At 38.8% G+C, this 14,558-nt stretch overlaps 1 protein-coding gene across 4 annotated transcripts in view; it reads right to left on the bottom strand.

The window, feature by feature from the left end:
* Positions 1–14,558, bottom strand: part of NTNG1 (netrin G1) — a 340,274-nt gene that overhangs the window by 152,806 nt on the left and 172,910 nt on the right. For all 4 annotated transcript variants that reach the window (XM_007449349.1, XM_007449346.1, XM_007449348.1 and 1 more), the window contains one exon: positions 8,842–9,482. In XM_007449349.1, coding sequence (XP_007449411.1) covers positions 8,842–9,482 — 641 coding nt within the window. The remainder of the gene's footprint in view (positions 1–8,841; positions 9,483–14,558) is intronic.

Below are 14,558 nucleotides of genomic sequence, written 5' to 3' on the forward strand. Positions count from 1 at the left end.
ACCGCTGATCACATAGATCCACAAAAACTCTTACATTCAATATCGACCGATGGCCATGAACTCCTAATGTGTCAGGAAATACCTTTGAACCTAGTGACAATAAAACAAGAAGACCTTCCAAAGATGACAACCACTGAATTAGAATAAAAAACATGGGTCCTGAAGGTGGATGGAAAAGCTGAGTGTATCCCTATTTCCCATTGTTTGGGCATACGGATGTAGCCAGAACATAACTTCCTCTAAAAATGATAAATTAAGTGAGGGAGAAAATTATCTCACTTTTTTATTATGTGGTATTTTGCCTAAATACCCTTATGTTTCTTAAAAGGAGACATTTTTCCTTTAATGACCCATTAGTTTAAAAAAAATCTCTGGCACTGGGGAATTAAGGATAAAGAGACAAGCTCCTAAACTGGGCTGTTTTTCTGCACACTAAGGAAGTTCATAATTTAACTGAAGAAATTATTAGATACATTCCCTCCTTATAACGGTATAAACCTCAGAGGAAAATGAGCTGCTTATGCATATATTCTCTTTATAATTCAAGAAATCCTCAAGGATTTAAAAAATGTGCCCCGAATCAGAATGGCACTCTGTTGTCCTCTTAACATGGGTTCATACCATAAATATTTATTTTAAGCATTTTCACTGGAGTTAAGTAGCAATAATCTATGTTGTTATTTTTATTTATTTATTTATTTTTTGCGGTATGCGGGCCTCTCACTGCTGTGGCCTCTCCCGTTGTGGAGCACAGGCTCCGGACGCGCAGGCTCAATGGCCGTGGCTCACGGGCCCAGCCGCTCCGCGGCATGTGGGATCTTCCCGGACCGGGGCTGAACCCGCGTCCCCTGCATCGGCAGGCGGACTCTCAACCACTGCGCCACCAGTGAAGCCCTGTTTTTTATTTTTAATTATGGTTATTATGGTTATTTAATTTTAATTATGGTTATTAAGCTTTTCATCTGAATGCTCTTATTTATTGAATTTCATTTTCCTTCAAAAAGAAGAAGAAATTAAAATGAAAATTTTTGGTTGGTAGAATGGTTTAAATTTAACTTGGGAAAAAAAAAAAGACTTGGAGGGATAGAATCCTTGACTGCAAATTTATGAAATTTTATTATATGAAAGAGGTAGCACACATTCACTATAGTTCCAGAAGGGAGAATGTGGACTAATATATGGAAGTTAAAAAGAAAATTTGATTGCTCTCAACTGAAGGATCAACTTTCTTAAAATAAACTAAGGTAGTTGGCCATTTCCAAGTTTATCCATTAATGTTTGTGGCTTGTTTTAGTGTTTGATGATGCCCGTTAAGTGGAAGTAGTTGCAGGTATTCAAGGTCTATGGAAAGATATGGGAAAAAATTAAGTTCATCTATTTATTTTCCCCCTCAGAAAATGAGCAACTATCTTAATTTTGTTAAAACCTAACACAATATGACAAATTAGCCCAATCACACATTATAAAGTTGCTAAAAATGAAGTAAGAAGTTAGAGTTCAGATAAACACACTGCAATCTGGTATAATGAAATGCAGGTTTCCTCCGCTATCTGAAAGTAGGGAGTTCCTATGAAACCTTTCATAAGCTGAAATGGCGTAAAGCGAAGAAGCAATTACCCTAGGACACATCTTGGTAACAGATGCACAGAATAAGTTGAGATAAGAGCACAGAAGCTCACAGGCACAGCTCCAAACTATGGAGCCTTGATGCTGAGATGCTGAGTGTAGTTCCCAGGGAAGGAGCCTGGCGGTGCCGCTCTCACCAGGCTGCTCAGGGTGCACGCTGCCTCTAACAGGGCTTGGGGCAGAACAATCACTGAACACTATTTTTGCTTTTCTCCTATTTAAATAAAGATGAAAATCCTCTTTAGACTCCTTTTGGTTAGTGAAAACAGGTACTAATGTAGGTCTTTTGTAAAAGCAAAATGGGGATACCTGTACTGGGCCAAAAGTCATGGAGAAGTGCCTTCCAGAATATTCCAAGAAGGGTAGAGCCACAAGATTTATTGGTTCATTATTGCCATTTAAAGTGGGTCTTTTGGGAATATTCTGAGTCTGCTATATGTACTGAGCTCACTTCAGGTTAGTGTGGCTACAAGAGCATAATAAAGAGAAAACATGAAGTTTGTAATTAGCAACCTGATTTTGTCACTTTATTATGTGTAGGATGTTAAAAAAAAAAAAAAAGGTCACGGAACTTCTCTGGTCTTCAGTTTCTCACCTGTAAAATGGGGTTAAACAGCACCTGCCTCACAACTTACTTGTAAGGACTAAAGGAAAGAAGGTGTATGACAAGAATCTTGTAACCTGAGTGCTATACAAATGTAAAGGATTACCACTTAAACATTAATAGGGGCTATTAGAATCACCTCATTCTCCTCTTTTCTGATTTCCTTCTGTTTCTCAGTTTTTCTTAATTTCCTTCAAAAATTACCTCTTAAATGACAGTACTCCACAGAGTTCTATAAATGTTCTATAAATGACCATAGTCATTTATAATTATAAGGGAAAACACCCTATCATATCAATGTCTTCCATTCCCTAAACTTCAACCATCACATGTAAGGTGATAATTTTCAAACCTACATTTCTAATGCAAACCTTCCTCTGGAACACCAGAGCAGTATTTTCAAATCCTTTACTGGACTCCCCACTTGGATCCCTACTAAAGTCTGTCCTTCTTTGAAATCTGATTGGTCGCCAAGTCCTATTGACTTTGTAAGCAAATATTAAACCCTTATGCTCTGATTGCTTTTGTGGAATTTGGAGAGCTTTTACCGACTCTCCATTTGAGCATCAGGACTTGGAGTTACGGTTGCTCCACAATTAAGCAATTGTACTGCTCTCCTTGTCTCTCTCTGTATTTCCTTGCTAATACAGCCACACTGGACTATCCTCTAACACCACTGCCTTAGAATGTTTCTCACCTACATTTAATTGCTATATGAGAACCCATATAATCTTAGATTTCCTATGACATTGGGAACTCAGAGGCCAAGATGCAGGAATCCTTAAAGGCTTCTTGGAGATACTAAACATCCATAGGGAGAAGATGGAAGAGCATCTCCCAGGATTTGTCCACTCCACCAATTCCTCACTATTTGGAGTTCCTCAACATGCTGTGCTGTTTTTAAGCATAATTTGTAACCTAGAATATCCATTCTGCACTGGCTGCTTGGCATTCTAAGGCACATATTCAAGATACCATGCAAATGTCATCCTCATCAAAGCTTCTGCAAGGCTTCCCAGATTAAGTTAGTATCTCCTGCTCTGTTTCCAGGGCGCTTTACACACTCACACAGTGAAAGCATTTAACCCAAGCTGTCATCATTTTTTGTTTACATGTCTCGGCCCCTTCTGGATATCAGTTCCTTGAAGGCACTGACCATGCCTCCTGCATCTCCATATAGCCACTGTCTAGCCCACCACCTGTCCCAGGGCAGAGGTAAAGTCTTTTTGGGTAACAGAAAGAAGAAAGGTGTTACAAAAGCAGAGTCTGTTAAGCACTAGTAAAGCCCAACCTCAGTATTTAGGATTAATTGGGAAGAATGGAAAAATGACAAGCCAAATGTGTCAAAAGCACCCTGCAGGACGCCTCTCACAGGAGAGACAAAGGGTAAATATTTGGGTGGATTTATCCAAATTGCAGCTAGGAAAAAGACTAAGAGAAATTACAGGATAAATGTAAGTCTTTTATAATTGGCAGAGCACTTCCATATTACATGTGTTTTCCAAATTATTTGAGAAAGTTTGAAGAATGCCCAACTGCTTTTTTACTTTTAAACTTCCACCGGTGTTCCTGTTTACCTAATATCACAAGTTTGTGCATTAACCATTTGAAAGTCTTCCTTCAAGAAAATGAGTTTCAACCTCACTTTGTCCCAATTAGAGCAAATACCAAGGCGGCGACATTTAAACAAATATATCTGATTCCTTCTGAGGGTGAGAGTATAGGGGACCTTTCTCACTTCTGATACCCAAAGAGAATATTTCTGTCCCTGGACCTTCCCAGGTCCTGGGATTAGGCAGGGAGGCTGTGCTTCTGAGCTGGGGCAGCAGTGAAGCAAAGAAAGCACCCAAAAGTGTGTGAAGGGCCTCCCTGGTGGCGCAGTGGTTGAGAGTCCGCCTGCCGATGCAGGGGATGCGGGTTCGTGCCCCGGTCCGGGAGGATCCCACGTGCTGCGGAGCGGCTGGGCCCGTGAGCCGTGGGCGCTGAGCTTGCGCATCCGGCAACGGGAGAGGCCACGACAGTGAGAAAAAAAAAAAAAAAAAAAGTGTGTGAAAGTGGAGCTTCTGTGCTAGTGCTCCCTGGCTCTTTTCTTAAAGATAAATGGAGGCATCAGGGCGAAGTCAATTCTATAAATAGTAACTGACAGCCAACCGCCTATAGGGAGCTTGGGTAGGCCCTGCAGGGATCAAGAAATGAGTAAACACTACTGAGAAAAAATTATTGATAATTATGTTTAGGAATATTGTGTAACAAGGCAAGTAATGGAGATGTGCATTAGCGTTTTCTATCACTGAGAAAAGTTTTTACAATTCTGTCCTAAATCTTTTGAGGTTGAAAAAAATTTCTGTTATCTTATGTCTGAAACCAGTACCTTGATACACTGCTGACTGTATATCTTACAAATAAATGAGTGTATTATCCAATGTTCATTGGTCTTTCAGACTTAACAATTATTACCATAAATTGCATTACTTCCTTGAAGCCCTTCACCTCAAAGAAACAATAATGTTGAATTTATATTCTATAAAATCCATGTATCTGACAAATATATATGTTTACTTTTCAATTAATTTGAATCTGGAAAGTTTAAACAGAAACAAAACACTTAAAAGTCAAAACTTCCAATTGTGTGACTAAGAAAACATTTTGGACATTATCTATATTTAACAGCCCTGTGCATTTAACTCCCTGTCTGTATAGAAAGATATTCAGAACAAACATCTACTCTTCTTTTCTCCTCTCACCCCTTGTCTGGGTGGATTTTATTTATGCATTAGATGACCTTTTTGGCCATTAGAACCATCTTGCTTCAGCAGTTAATTAACACAAGTACCATAATTTAATACAGTTAATGCTACTTGATGCCCTTTAATGTAACTTCCATTAGTAATATTATTGTAGTATTACCCTGTAAATTAAAATGAGATCAAGACTAAGAGAGCCACTCTTTAATTAAGGTACTGGCACACTGCACTCGTCTATTATTCACTAGAGAAAATCACTCTGATTTACTGAAGCAGGACATCCATAGTCCATGAAGATTATTAGGTTTATTGAACAATGTAAGTAACATGAAGTTGCTGAGATTGCCAACGGCCTTATGTCCTCTTTTTCCTCCATTATCTTAATAAATACACAATAAGAGTGAGTAAGTGGAAGCAAGATATGTATGTAGCAAGAGAGGCATAAAATTTTTATGATGTGATTATAGTTGTCAACAATAAAATTGGTATCAGATGTGTCACATGCTAAAAAGAACATAAATTCTACATTAGTTTAATAACAATCAAAACATTATTTTTACACCAAATAATACAAGTCAGTATAAAACATAAAGTCCATATACACATGTGCACAGGAAGTAGAAAACTGGAATTCATAGTCAATTGTTTTTGTTTCGTAGCTTAATATTTCAAGGTGAAAAAACTTGTAATGTTATGTGTCCACTATTCTATGGAAATTTACCTACTTGCCCCAAATAACTCACGCCAATTCTCACATCATGGTGGGGGTGGTGGTGGAGTGACAGGTAGAAAAATATCATTATAATGATCAGACACAGACATGTAAAAGTAAGTTAAACATTGCAATCACATCAAGGATGGCAGAGGGCATGGGTTGAGGGAAGCAAAGACAGTTATATTCTGGAAAGTTTATATTTATGATATTCTTGAAAAGAAATTTTAGTACCTTCTTTTAGAGATCATCAATTAATGTTCAATCCTCCTATAGATTATTTACTATGTAGGAAAAAGACGACTCAGGATTTTAACCCCACTGAAATTTTCAAGCGTATATCAGCTTCTTTGCTAAAAGGGCTGTGAACCAGGCAACAGCTCAACAGTTCCCTTAGTGGCTCCATCTTCCTTATATAACTTAGAAGCTGGAGATATGCCCGAGCCATCAGGCCTTGCTTCTTTAGTCCCTCCCTTAAGACTAAAAATACCCCAGCCATCTGGTACCTAGCACAGTACATGCCAGCATCAGTTTTGCCCTGAGGAATTTGGACAGAGTTTGGAGGTGACAGAGTGGAACCTTATGGAAGGGGTTCACCTCTATTGGACCTTTCTCTTTTGCCCAGCTGCTTCCTCACTAGCTTTCAGTTGACTGGTGAACAGGAAAAGACAGTGGAGGTGAGTCCCAGAGAAGGGAGGAGGGCTCCTCCAAACTCCTCAGAACCATTGAAATACAGTTGAAGGATACTACTAGGATGAAGGATAAAAGAAAAATGATAAATCTGGTGGGATTCTACATTTCTAACATGGCACCTTTAAGTGACAGTATGCCCGACTCCAATAGAGAACACACCAAAATGCTTTTAGCTTTAAAGTGTATTTTACACTCTCTTAAGTAATCAGAGGAAACAAAAATGAATATCTAAAAACAGAAATAAGCCCAAACAATATTTATTTTCCAGCCAAAACACATCACAAGACTGCCTTTTTTTTTTTTTTTTTTTTTTTTTTTTTTTGGTACACGGGCCTCTCACTGTTCTGGCCTCTCCCGTTGTGGGGCACAGGCTCCGGACGCGCAGGCTCAGCAGCCATGGCTCACGGGCCCAGCCGCTCCGCGGCATGTGGGATCTTCCCAGACCGAGGCATGAACCTGTGTCCCCTGCATCGGCAGGCGGACTCTCAACCACTGCGCCACCAGGGAAGCCCAAGACTGCCTTTTATACAAGTGAAAAATGAGAGTTTTAGGGGAAGTTGGGCTATAAGGATTTTGGCTTAGTTTAAGGATTTCTCAAACTGTAAGTAAGCTGACCTAGATGATTCTACATAACAATATAGATCACACTAGGATTCAAATTCACATCTAAACTTATTAATTTTGACATTTATTCTTGTAGATAAACACAATGCTTGTTACTTTGTTGTGGTATGCTATTGTTAATAATATCAACATCAACTGTTTTTATATATTGTATGTTCCCAAGAATAAGATACTGGAAACTGATCTTTTGCTAAAATATTCATGAGTACCATAGCTGCATTTTATTATAAATCACAAACTCATATTTAACGTCATAGCTCCACACTGCTCTTATGTCATGCCCTGGTCGTATGTGAACTCTAGAACACACAAGCTCAATATTGACCCAGTGCATATTTCTCTCGGAAATATGATTTCGCTCTAAAGATATTTTCATCAAACTTCACCAAACCTCGGTTAAAAGTTTTAAAAGAGGCTCCATAGCTAAAGATTCTTGACTCTTCCATGAGAAACATGAAGCCAGAACAAAGCTGCGAGTAGGTGGCCATCAGTTCCTCCTATTCTCCATAAGTCAGATTCCATAACGTAAAATTCTGAAACCTTTTCCACCTTACCGAGGTCATGCCCACCACCCCATTCTGCGTGCCCACTCTGGCTCTTACTTAACAGCAGTGGCCACTTCTTCCTTCTAGTGCACAAGTGTACCAGCACTATTATTAAAGGTGCTTTGAGACAACTCTCTGAAAGCCCAGGGAGTCTCAACACTTCTCCAGTCTCTGAGGACTAGGCTGCCCTAAGGGATTACTGGAAGCCAGTAATCAATGAATCTGGACTTATTTGTTTAGCTTTTATGATTAACTAAACCTACATGATGTATGTACTGTTTATATTCTTATCCTCATATATTTTGATTTAAAGCTCTCTTGGCATTTTTAGAATGATTATTGCTTTGCTTCACATTTCCTATTTTTTTTTTTCCAATGTGCTTTATACTCCACTCTTACCTTTAGTTTTCCCAACTCATCATCTCATGCTTCAACTCCCGTCAGATGGCTATTCTGGTAGCATACCACACTTAAAAATCTGGTTGAGAATCTCTGTGTTGGTGGTCCTCGTTCTCATTATTCAAGTTTTTCATTTAAATGTCTTCAAAATCCTTGGAAACTTGCTCAATTGTGTCTCTGGTATATTATCAAAACAAAGATATGCCTGACTGGGAGCATTAATGCATTTGAACTCTGGTGCATCTGTAATTGACTGACAAAATGAAGGTAGCCTGAGTCAGGTTCATATTTTAAATGATAGTATATCCTTTTAAGATAATAACATCCAAGAACCTGAAAAGTAGAGCTTGCCCCTCGTTAATAAATGCAGTGTATTTCCTAAATGCTTTTGCTTCTGATTTAATAAATGTAAAGAGACATAACTTTCATTTCTGGAACTTTTTTGGTACGATATAACAAAACATAAACAGAGAGTTGAACCATACTGAAACTCTCTCTTGCATTCAAAAACAATAGTAAGATGTAATTTTTGTTTTTCAGTCCCTTTTACAGAGCAGCTGACTTTGTTCCCCTGGCTTGGTTACCTTAAAGACTTAAACCACCCCCTGACCTAGGGAGTTCCTTGTTCTCAAGTAAGATGCTTTTTTTTGGCCTTTGGTTTAAATTCTAAGAAATCCTGCCAGGTTCAGGTTCAGTGACAGCAAGTCTGGGATCACAAATTACTGCTGAGTTAGAAGGGTCTCAAACACCTCAGAACCTACCTCTAGGCTGGCGTTCCTGAGAAAACGTTACAGTAGAAAGGGACAAATGTCACTCTACAGCTGCAGGAGCAGCAAACTGGCCTTTTCTTTGGACACACCCATTCTCATTCAAGTCAGACAGTTGTTTTCTTACCTTCCGTGAACCTTTATGTCTGAGATGGCATAGAAGTAGCGTGCCAAGTGTAGCTCGTCTACAAATATTTCCCCAACGGCAGGTCTCAAAAGCCTTATCCTTAGGTCTGTGACAGTAAAGAAATCTCTGAGTTTCTTGGTTGTATCCAGTTGTCCGTAGAGGGAAGCCATATTGCGTAGCCAAGGTCCGGCAAAAAACGCGAACCTATCTTTGATTTCAAAGTGGATTATTTTGCTATTGGTCATATACCCTGTGGAGTACTCTTCGGTGCAAATGATTTCTAAGACCGTATGCTGTGATAAATCCTTCACGGATTTAGGATCCATGTGAAAAGCATCTAAGCAGTCTGTGGCATAATACTGATAGGGCTGCCATGTTCGTCCATAATCAAGAGATTTCTCCAGGATCATTTGGTCTGGACGCCCCGATTCAAAGGTGATAACTATGTTGTCTGTGAGCTCAATAGTTTTGCTCCAAGACAGAGTGATGTTAACCTGGAGAGGCTTGGGATACTCTTTCCAAGTAGCAGACTGCCAAAATGTAGAGGGATGTCTTCCTTCAAAATCAAACATCAGCTCAGGTGGATGTGCCAGCTCCGGGGTACTTGCATCACACTCATTATTGCACATGTAGGGGTTGCCCTACGGAAGAAGAACAAAAGAGGGTGCATCAAAACACTGGTTTGACACAAGTCTTGCCATATTGTTGTTGCTGAGTGGGAGGCTAGGAGAAAAAGAAAAAAACCAACAACAACCTGTTTGCAGTAATCATTTTTATTTGCCTTAACTGGATTCTCCTCTTTAATAGCTTAAAAAAAAAAAAAGAGGCAATATGGTAATTTTCTTGTCTTATTTCCTTCTATGGTCTTTAAGAAATGAAAACAGTTTATTTATCCCATATGTGTTAGACCCATAATGTGATCTCAGAAGCACAAAGACACTGAGCAACTGTCTAACAAGCTCAATACCTCCGCATCCTCTTAGAAAGATGTTATAGAAAAGCAAGGAAATTCCTCATGCCTCAAGGACATTCCTCACGAGCACAATTTTTTAAGAAGTCATTTTTCAAGTAAAGCTTTAGAATTAGCAATGAACCGTAGATACCTGTGTCCTGTTTGGGAAACAATACCCCCATACAACATCCAGCTTCTTTTTGCTTCACCTCAAATCCATCATACTTAACTGGGTCCCTGCTTCATAAAGCTTGCTTTTAAAGCATTTACTTTGTTCACCACAAATCATTAAAATGTGGTACACTACAGGCTCTGGGGCTTGGTCCCAACATCTGCCATCCTATTAGCTAGAGGCAAGGGGATTGCTCAGGAAAGACTTTGGGTGGGGATGTGCTCCAACTTATCAGGACAGGAAAATCCAGTAATTAATTAGAAGGTTTTTGCAGAGAATCACATCCACTTGATGTATTACTCTGTGCCTGCCCACGGTCAGCTCTCTGTGGATGTTAGCCATTATTATTATTTTCCCTCACACAAAGGCTAATTCCTTCACAGTCTACTCTAACAAGAAGCTGAAAATAAGTCTCCTTGTCATATATCACAACAAGTTATAACACCACTTATGCAAAACTAAATGGCTGCTCTCAGGTTTCATTGGTAGACTGATTCTATGGCAAACAATTGGCTCCCAAATTTTGGTTTATTTTGTGTTTTAAAAAATGGTATCATTTGGAGTCAACTAGTCAGGTATTTCTCTATTACCCTGTACTGGGTAATTATAAGCATGAATGGGTGAAAGAACTGATCCTCTGACATTGTCCTTAGGCTTTCTCTTGCAATTACAACTAGATTTTTTCTTTTTTCTTTCTCATGAACTGAGACCTTTTCATCATATCTGCAGGATGCATGAGCTGGGTCTCAAATACTGAATTTACACTTTAGACATTAATGCTCAGTTACCAGCTGACTCCTGTGAAATGTAAGATGAACATTGGAGACTTGCTTTGGCCTCCCTAGAGGCAACTTTCTCCTGCCTAGTCAGCTAATACTTTCACTCTCTCTTTTCCATTAATGCAACTGAATCCTAAAGCTGGCAACAGGTTTGGGGGTCTGAGTGTAACTGAGATGGGGTAGGAGAAAGGAGAGAAGGTACATTATTTGAGGACCAGAAATGTTTTAAAAATACATTCAAGGCATCAGTGATAATGGAAATGTTTCTGTTCTCTCTTGAATTTCAATTCCCTATTCTTGATCCCAGCATCTGTGGCACTATTTATAGTATCCCCCTCATAGTGAGCCAATGGGGGCAAAATAAGTTTCTGTTCCAGGTGGAATAAATCACCAAATTTATTATTATTTAAACTCTCTTAAGCATACCAGAGAGCCAAATGCAGAGCTCTGCAAACTGGCAAAGGCTTTTTATGGAGGGCTATAAATATTGTGGAATCTGTCAGGATTTATAAATTCTAAATATATGGAAATGCACATTTTACTGGAAGGGGTCAGATTTACACAAATCACACCTTCATGTGAAATTTACTGGAAAAAATATGGTCACTTCAAAATCTGTCAGCATGTAGCCATCTGCACAATCATTAACTTGGATGCTACCACCTTTCTCCTGACAAAAGCGTCTTCATCTGAGGTCAAGGGTATTGAAACACAGGAAATCAACTCTGCGGGATACACCAAAGTGAGTTATCAGACATTTGTATTAAGTCTTGTTGAAATATAGCATTTCCTTGATTTCTGCTTAGATACACAGAGCTCCTCAGATGGGGACAGGGTCTGTGACAAAAAAGGAGGCACAGCTAGCTGACTCTGGGTGTGGGTCAATACTAGTAAACCTGTCTTAGAAAATATGCTTGAAGATATCTATTTAAAAAGCACACGTTTCTACATTTGCTAAAAGGTGTTGACAATACCCAGCGTTTATTTAGCACTTATAGATCATTTACTTTACATGCATTATCCTCGGTAATCCTTTTCATCCCTACCTTATGGAAGAGAAAAGTGAGGCATACAGAAGTGTTAAGTAACTTGTCCAAGGTCATATAACAGAGTGAGTAAGGAGTGGAGCCGGAACCCACTTTTCCTGCACCTGACCTGGCCCATTCAACTCCCAAGTCAATGGAGTTCCCTATGATGCAACCTAGTCTTGGAAACAAGAGTTGGCTGGTAGAACAGAAGAGCCTATGACCAAATGAGTTTGGAAAACACAGCCTAAGGTCTTCTTGCCTTGGAGAGCCCTAATGAGCATTATCATACCTCTGAGATGCCTTGACGTTAAGAACCTTTCTTAGCTTCATATACTACCTAGTTTCAGAAACTTATTTGACCATGGAACCCCTTTTTGTTTTAGTAACCCCTATTTATATACCACATAAGTATAGATTCCTGGAGAGCATCCTTTGAGATTCTCTGCTTTGTATTACTCTTAAAATTGTAAACATGTGGATGGATGCCAAACAACAGGGCACAACCCGAAGTTTTAGTTGTTTAATGAAGACATAGCCACATCCAGTACTGTTTGCTTTTGTTCCAGAGAGGGACACCCTTCCTCTTGGACTGAGAAGACAGCCAGACCAGGAAAAATGCTTACACCTACATCAGGTTGTCAGCCATCAAAATGCATGCCAGGAAAAGGGGAAATTTTCATTTCTTTGCACTGATCTGGTAGTTTAAGCTTCATGTATTCAATAATTATTTATTGACTGCCTACTGTATTATTATATTTAAGGCACTTGTCTTGGCTCTCAGGATACAACAGTAGAAAAATCCAAATCCTTGCTTTTAGCAGAGCTTCTGTCTTAGTTGGGGAAAGATGCACTAAAAAAAACAGATATATAATGCTTTATAATGTTACATGATGATAACTGCTATACAGAAAAATAAAGCCAATTAAAGGGGAGAATGCTGTTGGAGAAAGGATACTGACTGTAATTTTATATTGGGAGGTCAGAGAAAGCCTTGCCTTGAGAATATGACATTTGAGCAGATTAAGAACAATTCCCAGTTTACACAGGAGATAATCAGAGGCTGACCAAAATGACAGTTTCGTCCTTCATCTTACTCTATATCTAGTGATAATTTCAGCAGCATAACAAGTTATTGAAACTGATGAGTAAACAAATCATTTCAAGTGAAAATCTACACCAAATGACTGTAGATACGAAAACCCAAACAAACAAACAAGAAATTGAACTATTCTTATTTCATAGCATCCGTGCTCTTTTAGGAGACTGATGATTTGATGGCCATTAACATAACTTACTGAGAGATAATGACATTGAGAGAAAATTAGCAGAGGAAAAACAAATCATTCTGGTTCCCTAAGAAGAAACCCTGCATGCTGGGTGAAAGAGAAAAAAGAGGACAAGAAGAAAGCCAAAGCTGAAAATCTTACCATTCTAGAAAGAGAAAGCTGGAGGTGAGATTATATGCTAAAATATTTAGTGTAAATATTTCATATGGGTGTGATCTGTAGTACAGCACTGTTGTTACAGAGAATTGTCAATATGAAAACAATTGCTGTTAAAGGGATTAGATTAATTAAAATTTCAATTGCTTCAACCACACCCTAAATCTCTCTAATACCAGCAACAATAAAATTTATATAAGAAAAATAACTTCCTCCTACTTGTGAAAGCAAAGAACACTTCTTGTTGCTAAATGTAACAGATTCAGGCATTAGCAAATGTAAGCATTATTTTGTGGCCAGCAGGCAGCCTTAAATAGATCTTAATTTAAGTCCTACAAGCAACAGATCCTTAGCTGATTGTCTATGGACAAAGCAGAAAATATTTATGACTGTGCTGACAATATTTATACCATTAAGAGATGCCTAAATAATTAAACAGATATTGCTGCTAAATATTTCTATAACAATTAGAAGAAGATTGTGATGTTTAATTTCATTTAAAAAATAATGTAATATTTTACCACTGGGAGAACTGAAGTTAGTTATTAATTAGCACTTTGTACCAAAGTGCAGTGTTATTATTCTTCTTTAATGTCCTTTCAGAACTTAGAGGGATAAATAAAATTTTAGATATGTTCGTACTGTTTCTATGGACAGAAGTATCTTCCTTCTGGTGACACTTTGAAAAGAACATCCTTTCACCTAAGATCTGCTAGATCCTTCAGAGTTAAAAAAGAAAATACTATATAAGCAGTATATAGTGTAATACTTGTGGCTCCTACCATTGTGAACTTGCTTTTCCAAGCTTTACCTATTGGCAAAATATTGGTAATGACAGTTGGAACTACAGGGAATTCTCATGGGAGATCTGTTACAAACTTGTAAGTTACATGCCAAGCAGGCATGTAACTTACAAGTGGCTGTGAGAAGCATTTGAGTTAACACTTACATAGATTGTGAAAAACACTGAGACAGAGCTGCCTCCCAACCATTTGCATCTGGCTCATCCTTGCTTGTTTTATTGGTAAGGGACAGTAAAGAAAAAAAAAAAAGACACAAAGGCAAGGGGAGCAGAAACTGCATTCTGAGATAGCACTCCAGACCTGTTCCCACTGTGACTTTGAAATGGACATCACTATGGCTTTGCCAGTGCAAGGCTTTCGAAGGATGAAGAAACCAGTGGTACAGTCCACTGCTCACCTCTCAGACAGACAGACCATGAGCAACATGCTTTAGCTTCTAGGCTGGGCTATCGCCTTCAGGAGATGGCTTTTTCTCCTCTTTAAATACAGCTCATTGGGAGCCAACCAAGCAGGACAGTTTCTGAGAGGCTGGTGATTGATC

The sequence above is a fragment of the Lipotes vexillifer genome, unplaced genomic scaffold, assembly GCF_000442215.2.
Source record: "Lipotes vexillifer unplaced genomic scaffold, Lipotes_vexillifer_v1.1 scaffold393, whole genome shotgun sequence".
Classification (NCBI taxonomy): Eukaryota; Metazoa; Chordata; class Mammalia; order Artiodactyla; family Lipotidae; genus Lipotes; species Lipotes vexillifer.